The sequence below is a fragment of the Cricetulus griseus genome, chromosome 4, assembly GCF_003668045.3.
Source record: "Cricetulus griseus strain 17A/GY chromosome 4, alternate assembly CriGri-PICRH-1.0, whole genome shotgun sequence".
Classification (NCBI taxonomy): Eukaryota; Metazoa; Chordata; class Mammalia; order Rodentia; family Cricetidae; genus Cricetulus; species Cricetulus griseus.
In genome coordinates this window covers 166,085,612-166,103,744 of record NC_048597.1, presented here as the reverse complement: position 1 = coordinate 166,103,744, position 18,133 = coordinate 166,085,612, and the positions used below count along the sequence as shown (strand labels likewise).

Here is an 18,133-nt window from a genome sequence, read left to right as displayed (position 1 = left end):
CAGCTTTAAAAGGGGAAAAAACCCCTGTCTTCTGTCTGTCTGTCTGCTGTCTGTGTCTGTCTATCATCTGTCTACCTATCTATTATCTGTTTGTCTATTTATTATCTATAATCTATCTACCTACCTATCATCTGTCTGTCTATCTATCTATCTATCTATCTATCTATCTATCTATCTATCTATCTATCTATCATCACCCATATTTTTTTGCCATGGACATGCCCTTAAAATCACAGGCTTTTTGGCAGGTCTTCAGAGAGTGTTTCTAACTTCATCTGGTGACAGAACAGGGTCTGTGGTTTGAGGAGGGATGGCTTTGGTCTGTGTCCTGATGCTGATTCTCTCCTTGTCAAGAGGATAATGAATTGGGAACTACTTCCAGGACTTGTTAGAAAATGGGCTCTGGCCAGGCGGGGTGGTGCACACCTTTAAACCCAGCACTTGGGAAGCAGAGGCAGGAGGATCTCTTGTGTTACAGACCAGCCTGGTCTACAAAGTGAGTTCCAGGACAGTCAGGGCTACACAGCAGAACCCTGTCTCGAAAAACCAAAAACCAAAAACCAAAAACCAAAAAAAAAAAAAAAAAAAAAAAAAGGAAGATGGGTACTGGTATCCTCTAGGAACTGAGAGACACCTTGAGTGCAGACACTCGCTTGGCTTCTCCATCCAGGTGCTGTGGTAGTTCAGTGATTTCCCCTCATTGTTTTTGTTCCCTTTTTGAGGTGATTTCTTAATTGGTGTTTTCTGTTTGGTGATATAGTTAAAGCTATTTTTGTGACATAGACTTAAAACCTGTTATCATTTGATGGGTTTTAAAAACTGATGATTTTTGTATTTTCACTGGATTATAAACATTGCTCATAATGAGATGTACTGCTGAAATTATTTTTGTCACTGAAGTTCTTCTTATATTAAAAACATTAAAAAATTTAAAATTACATTTTTTTAATTTAGTGATTTAGTGTGCTCACTCGTGTGTGTGTGTGTGTGTGTGTGTGTGTGTGTGTGTGTGTGTGTGTAGATCAGAGGACAGCTTGCAGGAGTCAGTTCTCTTCTGCTGTGTGTGTTCTGGAGAAGTGGACTCAGGTTTTCAGGCTTCATGGCAAGTACCTTTACTTGATTATCTCGCTGGTCCAAAACAGACTCTCATAGAAAATATCATTTCTAAGATAGACTTTGTGGTGCATGCTTGTAATCCCAACAGGATTAGAGGCAGGAAGAGCAGGAGTTCCTGGCCAGCCTTAACTACGTAGCAAGTTTGAGGCTAGCCTGGACTACCTGAGACCCTGTCTCAAAGAAAAAAAGAAAAAGTTGGTTTTTTAATTCTAAAGCTACTGAATTTTTTTTTTTTTGGTTAACAGAGATTGTTAAATCTACTGCCAGGCTTATTTGTAGATGTAAACCATGGAGCTTTATTGGAATTGGATTGTATGAAATTAGTTTATACATTACTGTGCAAAGAAGGTTTTCTGTATTTCACCCTTTCCTAAATCCTAACATTGTGTTCATTCTTTTTTAGGTTGCAGCTTCATATGGGAATGCTGTTTGTATTTTTGAGCCCCTGGGTATAAATTCTCATAAGAGAAACAGTGTAAGTATTAATTGATAGTAGACTATTTTAAGAATCTGGTTAACTTTTTTTTTCTTTTTTTCTTTTTTAGTTTTAATTGACTGGTTAACTTTTGAATCTAGTTTTTTCTCCTTGTTTCCTTAGAATCTACTTACAGTAGCAGCAGAGAGTTCCTTAGGAAGCAGTACAAATAGTGGGTAGGAATAACTGTGAAGTTTAGTAAAGGCCTTTTAGAAACCTAAGTTTCTAGAATATTGCTAGCTGCCATTTGTTGTGTTGAGATCTACCCTAGTCTGAACTGCTCTTCCTTTTGCTTGGGTGACTAGTCTCAGGCACTAGTTCCCTATGCTAATGTCCTGTTCCTTCTTTCTTCTCAGTACAGAGGGTATGCTGCTTGTCTTTCTAAGATTATGTAAGGGTGCCTCATTTCTTGTAAGCCTGTACATAGATTATAACCTCCCCTCTCCTTCCCAGCACCACACTATTCCCCTTCAGAATTCATCCCCCATTCCAACCACACTTCTGCTGTTTTACAGTCATCTGCCCTCTAGGACCCAAGCACTGGCTGCTCTGTGGATGCCTTCTTTGTTCAGCTCCAGGGCCGGCTTCCACAGGCTCTAGATCTCTGTGTAATTATACCTTCTCAGCAAGGTCTGTCTGTACTACAAATTGCAAATTCTCCTTTTATTATTCCTTCTCTTCTTGACTCAGCCTTCTCAGTGATGAGATTATAGGTGTGAGCCACTGTCCCTTGGAGTTTATCTATTTTAAATTTTTTTCCATAGCACTTGTTTATTACTTACAGTTTAGAACATAAATTCCCTTTACAAGTAAGCAGCTTGATTCTTTTTATCGTTGTATCCCAATTACCTGGAATAGTATCCATTGTATTCTGGACCCTCTACCCCCCACATTTGTTTAGTGGAGTTAGGCACTTAGGTAAGCTTACTAACCAGCTAAGTGATCTAGCATATCACATTGAGAACCATTCACATACATACTAAATGCAATATTTTATACTGTTTGGTATTAAGAAAATACTATATGGTTAGAATCATCAACCACTTAAAATTTTACATCTGGGCTGGAGAAGAAGGCTCAGATGTTGTGCAGATGTGAGGACCCGAGTTTGAATATCCTGAACTCACACAAAGCTGGGAGCAGTTGTCAGATGTGAGGTGGAGACAGGAGAATTGGGAACAGTTTGACTGGTATACTTGGTGGCAGATAACAAAGAAACCCTGTCTGAATCAGGTAGAAGAGAGAATTGGATACTCAGGGTTGTCCTCTGATGTTTGGCATGTGTGCTTTGGCATGTGTGCATCTACACTCACAGGAATATGCACATATATATGCACACATGCATCATACATGAATAACACACAAGATTAAAAAAATTCAAGTTAAGTTCCCATATGCTTTAGAAATCTACCATTACTTAAAACAATCAATGTTGTGATACTAGATATCAATGTCAAAAGTATATGTCTTTTTTGAAATAGGATTTCATGTATTCTAGGTTGGCCTTGAATTCACTGTTGATCAGATGATGATCTTGAACTTAAGATCCTCCTTCTACACCCAAATGCTTGTATAATAGGCATGAACCAGCACTCTTAATTTGTGCTGTATTGGGGATAACCTAGGGCTTTGTGGGTACTGGGCAAGCACTCTACCAACTGAGCTACATCACTGGCCCTATAAGAAATTTAAGGGTTTTGTTTTATTTAATTACTTAAATTCTGAGATGAGGTCTTGCTAAGTTGCCTAGGCTGGCTTTAGATGCCTGTGTTCAAACCATCCTCCTCCCTTAGTCTCAGACTCAGCCTGTAGCTGGCACTACACATGTGAGCCATTTTGCCCCAAACCAGTTCTTTCCTTCCTTCCTTCCTTCCTTCCTTCCTTCCTTCCTTCCTTCCTTCCTTCCTTCCTTCCTTTCTTTCTCTCTCTCTCTCTCTTTCCTTCCCTCCCTCCCTTCCTCCTTCTCTCTCTCCTTCCCTCCCTCTCTCCCTCCCTCTCTCCTTCCCTCCCTCCTTCCTTCCCTTCTTTCCTTCCTTCTTATTTTACATACCAACCACAGTTCCCCCTCCTTTCCTCCTGTTCTTTCCCCCTACCTTCCTTCTACCCTGCCCCCTTCCACTTCTCCTCCATCTCCATTCAGATGGGGTAAGGCTTCCCATGGGAATCAACAAAGCATGGAATATATCAAATTGAGGCAGGACCAATCTCCTCTCCCCTGCATTAAGGCTGAACAAAGTATTCCATTATAGGGAAAAGGTTCCAAAGAGGCAGTTCATGTATTAGGGACAGGTCCTGGTACCCCTGCTAGGGCCCCCATAGAACACCAAGCTACACAACTGGCACCGAGATACAGAGGGTCAGCCCTAAGCCAGCTCCCTAGCTGTCCTTACAGAGTCCGTGAGCTCCCACAAGCTCAGGTCAGCTGTCTCTATGTTTTCCCGTCATGATTTTGAACTTCCCCATGCCTTACTCATAAAATCACCCTCTCTTGAACTGGACTCCCAGAGCTTGGCCCAGTGCTTGACTGTGGGTCTCTGCATCTGCTTTCATCAGGTACTGGATGAACACTCTACGATGACAATTAGGGTAGTCACAAATCTGATTACAGGGGAAGGCTAGTTTAGGTCCCCCCGGCCCCACTATTGCTAGGCATCTTAGCTGGGGTCATCCTTGTGGGATCCTAGGAGTTTCCCTGGCACCAGGTTTCTTCCTAACCCTATCTCTCTTTCATTACTCTTCCCCCTCCATCCGGCCCCCAACTTGACCATCCTGATCCCTCATGTTCTCATCACTCCATCCCCTCCCCCTCCCCCTGCCCCAGTTTACCCAGGACATCTCATCTATTTCAGGATGGCTCCCAACCAAAACAGTTTTGATTGAAATCTATATACATGATTTCTTTTATATTTTTAAATTAAAATATCATTGTTTACCATAAACTAGATACTAAATTACACAGTGGCTAAGAGTTACCTAGATCAGTGGCTGATGTCTTGCTTAGCATGCATGAGGCCCTGGATTTGATTCCTCTCATCCCCCAAATAAAGATTCCACTAGAACACAGTAAAGAAAACCCAGATTCAGAGGCTTAGAGAGAGATGGCTAATAGGTTAAGAGTACTAACTGCCTTGAAGAGGACCTGTGTTCAGTGCCCAGCACCCACATGGTGGCTCATAACTTTCTGTAACTTCAGTTCCAGAGTATCTGACCCCTCCTCTGACATCTGCATGTCACATGCATGACATGACTATATTGTATTGTTTCATATTGGCATTTTCCACTTATATACAACAAAGTAATATGTAGTTTTATTTATTTAGAATACTATATTCCATGCCAAAAGCTTTTAACTTTTAAACTTTTAATCACCTTGTAGAATGAAAGAATCAGCAATTATTTAAATCATGTTTATGAATTACATTCTATTTTAATTTGTCATTTTCTTGGGAGCTTTATCTAGTTTTATTTTAGAAAGTGAGTCCATTTCTGTGCATTAATAAAAATTTCAAAGAAGATTTATTTTTATTCTGTGTCTGTGCTATGTGTGTGCCACATGAGTGCCACATGTGTGCCGTGTATGTGCAGGGACCCATGGAGGCCAGAATAAAGTGTGAGAACCTTTGTAGCTGAAGTTACAGGTGGTTGTGAGGCTCCTGAAGACTGTTAAGAACAGGACTTAGGTCCTCTTGGAGAGCAGCAAGTGCTCATAACTGCTAAGTCATCTCCAGCTCTAATAAAAAGAATTTTAGTGTCTTTATAATAGATACTGCATGTGTTGAAGGTAAAAGACTAGAGCAGTAACTCTAGCCTGGAGGCAGAAGCAGGAGAATCACCACAGACAGGGCTAGGTTATATGGCTAGATCCCATCTCAAAGAAACCCACAGACAAGGCAAAAAGACAAAAAACAAAACTAAAGACTCTTTATCAGATCCTTCCCAACCCCATTCCTAACAACAACCATATATACTGGCCGTGGGAGTAGTTGCCCCTAATCTCAGTACTTGGGAGGTGGAAGCAGAACAGTCAGGAGTTCCAGGCCATTGTCCTTTGCTATATAGTAAGTTCCAGACCAGCCAGAACTACTTGAGAGCAGAACCTGTTAAAAAAAAGAACAAAAACTAGGCAAGCACAAAATGTCAACAACAGTTACAAATACCCAAAGATATTATGACATCCTTCCTTCCCTTAACGTGTTGCTGTCTGATAGGAAAGTCAGACACATGAACAGTAATTGTACGTAGTCAGTGTTGTAATGAGAGTGGAAAAGTTTTCTGGATTCTGGTAGGATATCAGAGTTCACAGATGTGATGGTTTAGGTAAATCATCATGTAGCATAGGGATTTTCAGATGGAGAAGTGAAGGGAAGGATGTCCCATGTTCTGAAAATGTGTTAGTAGACAGAAGGAAGCTTGAGAGAACATGTTTAGTTGGGCATGCCAAGCAGCTCAGTATGGCGCACCACCTGTAATTGGAACTATTGGAAGTTATTTTTAAAATAGTTGTGAAATACTACTTAAGTTTCTTTTAAGTTGAAGAAAATGATAAAATGGTGGAGTTTGGGAGTATTTTAAAAACATTTTTTTTCTTTCTCTCTACATGTTTCAGCAACTCAAGTGCCAGTGGCTTAAAACTGGGCAGTTTTTTTTGAGTTCTGTGACATACAACTTAGCATGGGATCCTCAAGGTATTTAACAGTTATCCTTAGAAATTATTAAAACGAAGCATTTGATTTGAATGTATAATTAGAATGTGATAATCTTTGATGATAAAAAGTTAAATGTTATATTTTTGCTGATGAGTGAATATACCTTTTTCTTCTTGGTATACATTATTTCACACCAAGCTTAATGTTCTTCCCTCTTCTTAGCTTTTGTCTTTTATTGTTGTATTTCAAGAACCAGTGATTTAGTGTTTTGGTTTTTTTTTTTTTGTTTTTTGTTTTTTAGGTTACATGTGCTATGCTTTACTCTTATTTTATGTTCAAAATCATAAATAAAACAGGGATGGAAGCATCCTCTACCTTATTTTGTTACTGTGTATTTCAGGAAATTACTGTCTTTAATTTGCAAAGATTAGAAACCTGTAATGATGAATAGCTATTATCTCCTCTTCTATTCACAATTAATGAGGGTTATTTTATAGTCCATGTAGAAACATTTATATTTAGTTGTGTCTCATATCTTGGGATTATTCCACTGTAGAGGGTGTCTGAGATGTGCTATTCCACTTTGGCTGTTCTAATGCTTGTTTTCTAGGTGAAGCCCTTTGCAGTGTTTGTTTTTGTTTTTTTGTTTTTCAAGTATTCCCTAATAATTCTTGTTTAGGTTATTTTTTCTCCTTTTCCTCTTAGGAGATTTCTTTTGAACTGACCCCGTGTGTTTTTTGTAGATAGGTATTATGTATTTTCACTTAAGTTTACAAACTTAACAGAACTGTATGTGCATTTTTTTCTGTAGGTATTCCTTGATTACTCATCAGAACATTTTTAAATTTTCAGATAACAGATTGTTGACAGCAACTGATGCTATTCAGTTATGGGCTCCTCCAGGAAGTGATATTCTAGAAGAGGAGGAAGAAGTTGATAATAAAATCCCTCCTGTTTTAAATGATTGGAAGTGCATCTGGCAGTGCAAGTTAGTGTCTAAGTCTGTTGTAATACTCATTCACTAAAAATGCTTCCTAAATTATGTTCCTTCTTACGGAGGTCTTTATTTTTTGATGGTGTTATATTTTAGAAATCTAAAATGTAGACTTTTTTAAAACCAAAACTCATTATAATATCATTCTTTAATCTGAGCTTTAGTTAATTGTTCCCTCTAAGTAAAACATTTTCATATTTATAGTTTAATACTTGAGGTGACACATAGGAATTGCTCATTAGTGAGTTGAAATATGGTGGTGATGGGAAGATATGGAGTCTTCTAGCCACCTTCTGGAGTGGAATGATGACTGTCCTAGTATGTTAACATGGTTATGCAGAGAGATCTACTACTTACCCAGGGAAGGTGATAAGCTGTTAGATTGACATGGATGTAGCAATGTCTTCATTTTTCAAAGTGTACTTTGGATTAGTTTTATTTATGTTTTTAGGAAGGTGAAATACTTTGTATTGTTATGGGGACAGAAGCACTCCTTTTTAGCATAATTGTGATACTGATATTTGACCATTTATACATAGAATGTATTGTGTTCTGAACATGCTGGTTTTGTTTGTTCTCAGAACCTCAGTATCTGTACATCTGATGGAATGGTCTCCTGACGGTGAATATTTTGCTACTGCTGGAAAGGTAAGGGAGCAAGGCAAAAAAAAAAAAAAAAAAAAGATTCAGACAAAACAGCTGAAAAACCCTTCTGTTCATTTCCAGTTCTGTCTTTCATAAACTGAGATAATTCTCCTGCATAGCTTGCTTGAGGTACAGTGAAAATGTTTGTGAGTCTGGGGATATAGCTTTGTGATGGGGAGCAGTGGTTACCATTGGTGAATTCCTTAGCTCAATTCTCAGCTCTGTAAAATGAAAAAAAAATGTTTTTAAAAGATCTGGTATGATCTCTACAGGTAGTATGCATTTGGGAAATAATGGCTATTATTGTTTCCATTTTACCTTAGTGCAATTGTACTAAAGTGTTTTTTACATTTATTATTATTTGTATGTGTGTGTGAAAGTGAAAGAATGAATGAAGAATGGATAATGTATAGAAGTCACCTTACAAGAATCAGTTCTCTCCTTGTATGTGTGGGTTCTGGGGATCAAACTCAAGTCATCAGGCCCTACCCCCTGGGAGTCTTGCTATCCATGCATTTACATTTTTTAAAATTAAGTTTTGAGAATTTCATTTATGGTATTTGATGATCTTCAACTCTTCCCAGAGTTACATACTATTTCATACTCACTCAATTTGGTGTCCTTATCTTTTTAAACCCAGTGAGCTCAAAGTGAGAAGTATTGGCGCTCACCTTTAATCCTAGCATTTGTGAGGTCTAAGTAGGTAGATCTCTGTGAACTGAGGCCACTGTTGTCTACATAGTGAGTTCCAGGAAAGCCAGGGCTGCATAGTGAGACCCTGTTTTGAAAAAAACAACACCACAAACCTTGTGAGTCCAGTTGTGCTACTGATAAACTCTTAGGTGTAATTTCACAAGTAAGTCCTTAATCCATCTGGATGTTGTTGAACACTACTTACCGAATGATTCCTTCGCTCTTTTTCCACTGTAGCATGGTTCAACCTAAAACTAGTTTCTATTTAAAAATAGCATGTAATTCTATTTAAAAAGTGGAATTGAGCTGGACAAGATGGACACTTCTGTAATCCCAGCTCTTGAGAGGTAGAACAGGAGGATCAGGAGTATGTAAGATGGTGGAGAGCGCCTTAGCCCTAGTATTTGGGAGGCAGAGGCAGGTGGAGACCAGACAGAGCTGCAGGTAAGACCCTGTCTGCAAAATAAAAGCAGGCTGTGCTGCTGAATTCATAGTGACATGTCCCTGCCTAATTCTTTCCACTCCCTTCCTCCCCTGTTCTCATTTCCTTCCTTCTTCCTTCCTTCCTTCCTTCCTTCCTTCCTTCCTTCCTTCCTTCCTTCCTTCCTTCCTTCCTCCCTCCCTCCCCTCCCCCTCCCTCCCTCCCTCTCCTCCCCTCCCTCCCTCTCCTCCCCTCCCTCCCTCCCTCCCTAGTATGTTGCTATATGTACTAGACAGACTTCTCTAGAGGAACAGAACTGACTGAAAAATAATGTAGAGGGGGTTTATTAGAGTGGCTTACAGACTGTGGGTTGAGTAATCCATTATTTTATTCTACAACTTAAAAATTGTAATTTCACAAGTAAGTTCTTAATCCATCTGGACGTTGTTGAACACTACTTACTGAATGATTCCTTCGCTCTTTTTCCACTGACCTGCCATGCTGTTTCTGATGTGTGGTTTAGTAATGCTGCAGAGAGGGTCTTGCATATGCATGTTAGGCAGGAGTAGAATTTGTTGGGTCCTCAGTTACTTGAATCTTTAGCCTTCATAGACAGTGCCAATTACTTCTCTAAAGCTGCTGTTCCCAATTAATGTTCTCACCAACTTTTCCTTTTGTTCCTTGCCCAAACTGTTGTTATCAGACTTTTAAGTTTCCAAGTTTGGCTTTTGGACTTTGTTGAGAGAGATTTGTACAATTAGCCATTATCATGTAGGTTCTGTCAGAATTTGGAAATTCAGGGGCTCTTGATTCACTGAGTGGTCTCAAGTGAACTTTTACCCCTAGTAGCCCATTGGGATGTCCAGGTCTACTGGGAGGGTTCATATCTACCTGCCTTAGAAAGAGTAGCAATCAGACTCTGTGGCTTCTTTACAGATGTTTCTCCAAACTCTAAAGTTCTGTTTAAACCTTCTAGGGTCTACCTTCAAATTGTTTTCTGTCTAAACTCAGGTTTAAAACGGAATGCTAGACTTTAGAATTAATTATTTTCCTGTTTCTACTCTTAACATCCATACTTAAGCTGGGCGGTGGTGGCACACTATTTTAATCCTAGCACTCAGGAGGCAGAGGCAGGAGGACCTCTGTGAGTTGGAGGCCAGCCTGGTCTCCAGAGCAAGTTTTAGGACAGCCAGGGCTACACAGAGAAACCCTGTCTCAACTGCCCCCCCACCCAAAAAATTTTCTGACATTTGATAAAGTGAAGAAAAAACTTGTACATTTATTCTTATGGAGAGAAAAAGACTGTAAGTACTCCATAGGCAGAAATGCACTGTGGCCTGATTCTCAAGTATATTTCACAGATCACTGTAAGTTCTGAGCCTTAGGGACTTCTTGGCATTTCTTTTTCTTTGGCAACTGGTCATACAGTAGATACGTTCACATAATGCCAGACAACAACTCGCCTTAGCATGAGAGGATTTACACTTCATCCATTTTCCTGCAAATCACATAGAGTTTTATTTAATTTTTAGTGGTGGACTAAAGCTCTATCATAGGGATTGGGGAGATGGCTCAGAGGATAAAGCACGTATTGCTGTTGCGAGAACCTGGCTTTGGTTCCCTGTACCCACATGGTGGCTTACAACTGCTTGTAACTCCAGTACCAGGGTATCTATTGACTACTTCTGATCTCTGTGGGCTCCTGCATACAGTTGGTACACATAAACTTATGCCGGCACACATATATGCACATTAAAAAATATTAAAACAAAGCTAACTCCTTCATGGCAGGTTATGCTGGTACATTTTCATAATCCTAGCACTTGGGAGGCTGAGGTGGAGGCAGGAGGATCCTGAGTTCAAGACGAGCTGTAGTTATATAGTGAGACACTGTCTCAAGCAATGCTACCCCCCAATAAAAATTTACTGACAACAAAACAAACAAACCCTCCATTTTGTATATGTATCACATTTTCTTTATCCATTCATCTAAGCAACTTCCAGACCTTGGTCATTCTGAACAAGGTTGCAGTAAACTTGGGTATACAGGTGACTCTGTTGTATGCTGATTTAGATCCCTTTGGGTATATACTCAGGAGTTAGATTAGAAGGTTGTTTTTTGTTTGTTTGTTTTTCAAGACAGGGTTTCTCTGTATAGCTTTGGAGCCTGTCCTGGAACTAGCTCTTGTAGACCAGGCTGGCCTCGAACTCACCTGCCTCTGCCTCTGCCTCTGCCTCCTGAGTGCTGGGATTAAAGGCATGTACCACCACTGCCTGGCCTTGAAGTGAGCTTTTAGCTTTCACTGTATGACGAGTTCTAAAACTATAACATAGAATGTGTAACATTACAAAGGAAATAAGCCATTAAAACACAGCTTCAAAATACTAAAAGTATATTTGTGGTAGTACACATGCTTTTAAATGAATGCATTCAATAACATTTAAATATTGACAAATCAAATTGCATTTAATTGTGTTACATGGAATTCAAATATTTGTATCTTTTCAGCAAAAGCTTGGGCTTTCTAAGATCACTGAATTTACTCATGATTTTCTGAGTCAGTCTCTAGTTGCAGACAGTCCAGCTTTACTGTTTTGTGGTCCTGTAACTGCTTGGCACAGAGGTAATTGCTTTAGAGTTGTGAGAACATAATAGGAAAACTGTACCACATGGCAGATAGGAAGATTATAGCCATGTGCAGGTTAGCAGTGGTTCCCATCACTAACAATTTCTAAGTAAAATGTGAAAATATTTTGAGATGCATAGCAACTGTCATGTGGTGTGAAAATATTTGTGATCTTGAAAACAAAATCACCTGGATTGCTAATACTGCTTTCCTTTGTTGACTCATCCCTTCAGATAGCAGTTACAGAAATAGAGAGTGATTTTCTTCTTCTTGGGTTTTAGATTCCATGCTTCTTTAGAAGCACACATTGAGATAAGGACACACACACACACACACACACACACACACACACACACACACACACACACACACACAAAATTTAATAATTTAATATGGGAGCAGTCTTAGTTTCCTGCTACAGTTCTGAGTTCCAGGCCGTCATAGTGTGGAAGTCACAGTGGCATTAACTTCCAAGGCAGGTCATACTGCACCCTTAGTCAGGAAGCAGAGAGGGACAAATACATGCTGTTTCTCAACTCCCTTTCCCCACTTAATGTAGTCCCTACCCAGGGAATGTTTCTACCCACAGTGGGCAGTTGTCTCTCCCCAGTTAATGCAGTCAAGTTAGTCCTCCACAGGCATGCCCAGAGGTTCATCTCCCAGGTCATTGCCACCTGACAAGTCATCACATGGGAAATGATCAGATAAAATATACTGGATTGAGGCATACACTTGAGGAACATGACAATGAACCCTTTCTTAAGTTAACTGACTTAAGTCTGTTGGTACTCTGAAAGTCAGCAGTACTTACATAAATTGTATTCCTTATACATACTATTCAAAAATTATTTTAAAAATTTACATACAATATATTTTGATCATACTTTTCTCCTCCCCCAACTCCTCCCAGATCCTTTTCATCTCTCTACCCATCCAAATTCATGATTAATATATATTCTTTACACATCAATAATTGGCTGAGGATTAGAAAAGACAGGGTATTAATTCTTAGCATTCAGCCAGCTGCTGGAAACTTCAGAAATAATAGAGATGTAGGTAGATGGGACTTTCAGTTGAAACTGGCATACCAGAGTGCTGAGGCCTGATGGGTACAGGTGATGACCAAAAGCACATGTTATATTGAGTCTTATCTGTCTGATCTGTGGGTCAGAGTGCCTCAGGCTAAGCACCCCTGGTCTGGGAGCTGGGCATTTTATATTTCTATTTGACAGTAATTTCCATGAGTTTTGAGAATGGCTAGACAAAGGTAGTTTATTTTTTTCTGTACATCTGTCTATATATCCAGGGGTCCTACATAATTTATTGAAAAACTTCTCTTTCCCTGGCTCTGTGGAGCTACTTTTGTCATAAAATCAGTTGTCTACATTTCTGTGTGTCTGTTTCTGGGTTTCTCTCTACGGTGTTCATTCCTTTTATCTGTCTTAATTGCTTATGCTTTTAAAACAAGTCTTGATATTTAGTGTATCAAGTCCTGTCATCTCATTTGCTAGGTATGGTGGTACATGGTGTTTACATCCCAGAACTCATGAGGCAGAGACAGGCACATACCTATGAAGTAGAGGTTAGTTTGGTCTACCCAGTGAGTTCTCCTTGAGGCCAATCAGGGCTACATAGTGATGAGACCTTGTCTAACAAAACAAAGTCAGCTCACTTAAGCCAGCCATGGAGGTTCCTGCTAGTAGTAAACCTAATGGTGGGGAGGCTGAGCCAGGAGGATGCTTATTTTAAACACACACTTTCCTTATTTTACTGTATGTGTCAGGAGAATGGCTTGGAGTTTATTTCAATAAGCAGGAGTAACAGAGACACTGCTTAGTCTCGACTGTGTTTCCCTGCCTTCCTCCTTGAACTGAGAAAGGGTGGTTTTTACTTACTGTCTACATGGTTTTTTTTCTTCATTTTTCAGTTTAGCCCAGCTACAAGGACCTCTCTAATTTTGACTTCCTGTTAGTGAGTGCTGTGGTTAATTCTTACTTAACCTATAAGCATGAGTCAGCACAATTAGTTACTTCTTTCTTTTTGAAGCCTTAATTTTTAGAGAAAGTACTTTGGACTCACATGAAAACTGATTAAGGTAGAGAAATCTCATGTTTGCATATCTTCCCTTACTGTCCATATTCTCCTACAGAGTGATGCATTTATTTCAGTTGATGAACTTGTACCAGCAACTGTTGGCACCCACAGTCATAGTGTTCATCCAGTGAATCCGGAGAAGTATGTAGCACCCAGATCTGACACTGTAGTGTTGTGTTTAGTATTTTCCTGGTTGCAGAAATATCTGTCCTCTGCCTACCTATAATTCTGACTGTCCTTTAGATTTTTTGTATTATTTTCTTTCTGCAACTTTGGGGGCATTTTGTTTGGACAGGGTCCCACAGATCTTAGGTTCATGTCCTTTGTAGCTGAGGATGGCTTTCTAATCCTTTTGCCTCTGTCTCTCAAGTACCCAGGCTCACTTTGTGGGCCTTTCCTCTAACTATGCTCATTCTCTTAGTCTTCAGAAGCCATCTTTTAAATGCTGATGACAAGTTTGTTTTTGTTGCCTGCTACTTTCCTTGACCCCTTGATCTGCACCCATGCTATTACCCTTGTGGGTCTCCTTTAGGATATATTCATAATCTACTCACTTTTTTTTTAAGCTATAGTGAGCCCACCAAGATAAATCTTGTGCTCTTCTTGATTGCCTCCATGTTACAGTCATATGAAAGCCACCGTTATATATCACTTACCATTTTTAAAAGTTTAATAAAACAACTCATCTAGATTTTATTGAGTTCCTGTATTTTCAAATGTTCTTTTTAAAAACTCAAGCTGAAAGATCAGGCGTGGTGTATGCCTTTAATCCCAACACTGAGAAGCCTAAAGTAGGGGTTTGCTATGAGTGTCAGATCAGCCTGAGCTATAAAAAAATACACAATGATATCAGGTCATTTATAAGGTTTCCTTTTAATTCTGGAAAACCAGAGGTTTTATAGTAGTCCACATACACACTGTACTGTTTTCATATTTCCTGTTATTTCATCCCTGTAGACTTGACTCTAGCCAGTTAGGCCTCATTGTTCATAAACAGGCATGTGTGCACATAGCATTTTTACACGTGTACTCTCAGCCTTGTATTCCCAGACATCTGTATGGCCCTTTTACTTGTGATTGTTGTTTTTCAATGAGGTTTCTCTAAGCACCACTTTATAAGATGTACCCCACCTTCAATATATTCTTTGTTTCATTTGTTTGCCTTAATTTTATCCAAAGTATTTAGCGTTAGGAGTCTTTATTTGCTTTCTTTTACTGTGCAACATATTACTACAAATGCAGAAGCTACCACCACACATTATTATCTCTGCTCTTTGGATTAGGAATTTTGGCATGGGTTGACTGGTGCTGTGATCAGGGTTGTGAAAGGCTCTACTAAAGACATCATATAGTCTGGATTTTCACCTGGAGGCTTAACTAGGGAGAATCGGCTTCTGGGCTCACTCTAGTAGGCAGAGTTGATTCTTTATAGCTGTCTGGCTGCAGGGCTAGCTTTTTTCTGGGTTTTGATGGAGCCCTCCCCCAGACCCTCAGGCTGCCTATAGCCCTTTTCCAGATGGGCTTCCTCTCTTTCTCCCCACTCCCAAATAGTTAAAATACCAAACAGTTTGCTTAAGTGGCAACAGGAAGTCGAAGAAAGCAAGAGCAATCACAGCTGGAACAAATGAATACAGCTTGAAAAAATATATTTGAAGGGTGGGGAAAAAAAAGAGCTGAAATTAGATTTAAGAAACAAAACCCAGGGCTGGAGAGATGACTCAGAGGTTAAGAGCACCGTCTGCTCTTCCAGGGGTCCTGAGTTCAATTCCCAGCAACCACATGGTGGCTCACAACCATCCATTATGAGATCTCGTGCCCTCTTCTGGTGTGTAGATATACATGGAAGCAGAATGTTGAATACATAATAAATAAATAAATAAAATCTTAAAAAAAAGAAACAAAACTCAGAAAGTTTTGGTAAGTTTGTTCAGTCACTTAAGAATGATAAAAAGGAGCCGGGTGGTAGTGGTGCAAAGCCCTTAATCGCAGCACTTGGGAGGCAGAGGCAGGTGGATCTCTGTGACTTCAAGGTCAGCCTAGTCTACAGAGCAAGTGCCAGGAGATGCTCCAAAGCTACACAGAGAAACCCTGTCTCAAAAACCAACAAAACATCATAATTGTGCATGACTTTATTTATGAGCTAAATAAATTAATGAAAAAAATTGAAATGCAAAAAAAGAAATTAAATTCCTCCTCTTATCAAAATAAATTAATAAATAGAGTAATTAATCAAAACCAAAAAACACCCAACAAAACAAACCCAAAAACCAAATATATATGTGTGTGTACATATATATGTATATATATATATATATATATATATATATATGTTTATTATAAAGGTAATATTTTCTGTATAGGATGTAGAGATTCATGGAGAATTTTTAAAAACCAATGCAAAAGGATGGATTAATAAAGAAAAATTATTTTCAAAATCACAGAAAACTGGATCACAACCATCAGTTATTTTATCTGGTGCCCTCTTCTGGTGTGCAAATATACATGGAAGCAGAATGTTGTATACATAATAAATAAATAAAATCTTTAAAAAATCACAGAAAACATAATTTGAAAATCAGTATATATAATTCATTATTTTTTTCTTAAATTTTACTATTTTTGTGTGAATATTAGGGGTTGGGGAGCTTTACATGTGTTCCAGCAAGCTCACGTGTAGACCAGAGGGGAACTTTTTTGAATCGGTTCTCTCCTATCATGTGAGTCCTAAGAATAGAACTCATAGAGATCCACTTGCCTCGGCCTCCCAAGGGCTGAAATTAGAGGTGTGTGGCAACATACCTGGTAGAAAGTTGGCTTCTTAATAAGTGTGTATATGGAGATAGTCAAACATAATAATGATTACTTCTGAAATATTAAAATTGTATAGCAATTGAATCAAGAACGGTATATTTGAGCTGGGGTGTCATTCAGTGGCAGAGCACTTGATTGAGTCTGTGTAAACCTCTGAGTCCCATAGAGTCTATTTTTTTTAAAGTTAATTAATTAGATAGACCAGCTGGCTTCTAACTTGCAAATATCTTTGTCTCTATGTCTTGGGTACTGAGATTAAAGATGTGCATGACCATGCCTGGTGAGATGCTTTGATTTTTTGAGACAAGGTCTGTCACAGCTCAGCAGGCCTCAATTCATATGTAACTGAGGATGACCTTGATTCCTCGGCCTTCCACCTTCCCAAACCCGGGTTACAGGTTTGTTCCACCATACCAGGTTTGGGTGTATGGTCTTTTGACACAGTCATTTGTGCTATTGTACTTACGGTATTGGACATTGAACCTAGGACTTTGTAACTGCAAGATAAATCTACCCATAGCTATATCCTCAGCCCCTTCCCCGTTTAAAAATAGTTTTGGGGGCACATAGAGATGGCTCAGAGGGTAAGGGTGTTTGCCACCGAGACTGACAACCTGAATTTGATTCCCGGGACCTATGTGGTTGAAGGAGAGAGCCAACATACCATAAGTTGTCCTTTGACCTCCACATGAATACCACGGCATGTGTGTGTCCATTCATACACACACTTGAACCCATATACACACAAATAAATAAGATGTAATAAAAATTTAAAAAATGTTGTCTTGAGATAAGGTCTTAGATGCCAGAGCTATCTTTGAACCTGTGATCTTCCGGCTTCATCTTCCCCTCTACTTGGGTTGGCAGGGACATGTTTCTAGGCCCACCCACTTAGCACTGTAAAGTTTGCTGAAAACCTGTGTATGATAATCAGATTCATTATTGGAACATCTTTTTGAATTCTATCATTAATGAATTTGAAAGATGCTTTTGTACTTTGCGAAGGAATAATTCTCAAGACTAAAAGCATATTTCCCTTCAGTAGGTGCCTAGATTTGAAGCTCCTTCAGGTCCTCTACCTCGGTTATATATTCAAGAACAAAATATCTCTGTCTTTGAATTTTTATTGTACACAGCCTTTGCAGAATGCTGAATTTTTATTTGTTTAATCATATTTCCCTAAGCTTGTATTCAGTTCTCCAGAGAGCTGTTTAATAATTCTTATGAAATGATAAGAATATTTTATTGGTAGGGCTCCTTTGAGGGTTAGTTAGCAAATGTGTCAGGATTTAAGAAGATTATTCCTCAGGTTTTTGAAAAGATACAATATTAATTAAGATTCTCTTGAGAAAAAGAACAGAAACTGACTTTGGAATGCTGGGCAGTTTTTGTCCCTACACCCCATCTGTTCTGTTGACAAAGCTGGGTTTCTGTGATTTGATGACTTGATGGGTACTGTGTGGATCTCCCAGGGAGCACACCCCACTCCTCTGCAGCACATGCCGACAGGACTTCAGTTCAGCTGTCATGGGGCTCCAATCCAATTACAGTCCAGGATTTTGAATATTATTGGGTACTTTTGCTGATAAGATCTGTTTCTTATAAATGTAG

The 18,133-nt window shown here is 39.2% G+C and overlaps 1 protein-coding gene across 6 annotated transcripts in view; it reads left to right on the top strand.

The window, feature by feature from the left end:
• Dmxl2 (Dmx like 2) overlaps window positions 1–18,133 on the top strand; it is a 120,123-nt gene that overhangs the window by 20,358 nt on the left and 81,632 nt on the right. For all 6 annotated transcript variants that reach the window (XM_035444394.1, XM_035444393.1, XM_035444391.1 and 3 more), the window contains exons 3-6: window positions 1,520–1,591; window positions 6,198–6,276; window positions 7,090–7,225; window positions 7,813–7,879. In XM_035444394.1, the coding sequence (XP_035300285.1) occupies window positions 1,520–1,591; window positions 6,198–6,276; window positions 7,090–7,225; window positions 7,813–7,879 (354 nt within the window). The remainder of the gene's footprint in view (window positions 1–1,519; window positions 1,592–6,197; window positions 6,277–7,089; window positions 7,226–7,812; window positions 7,880–18,133) is intronic.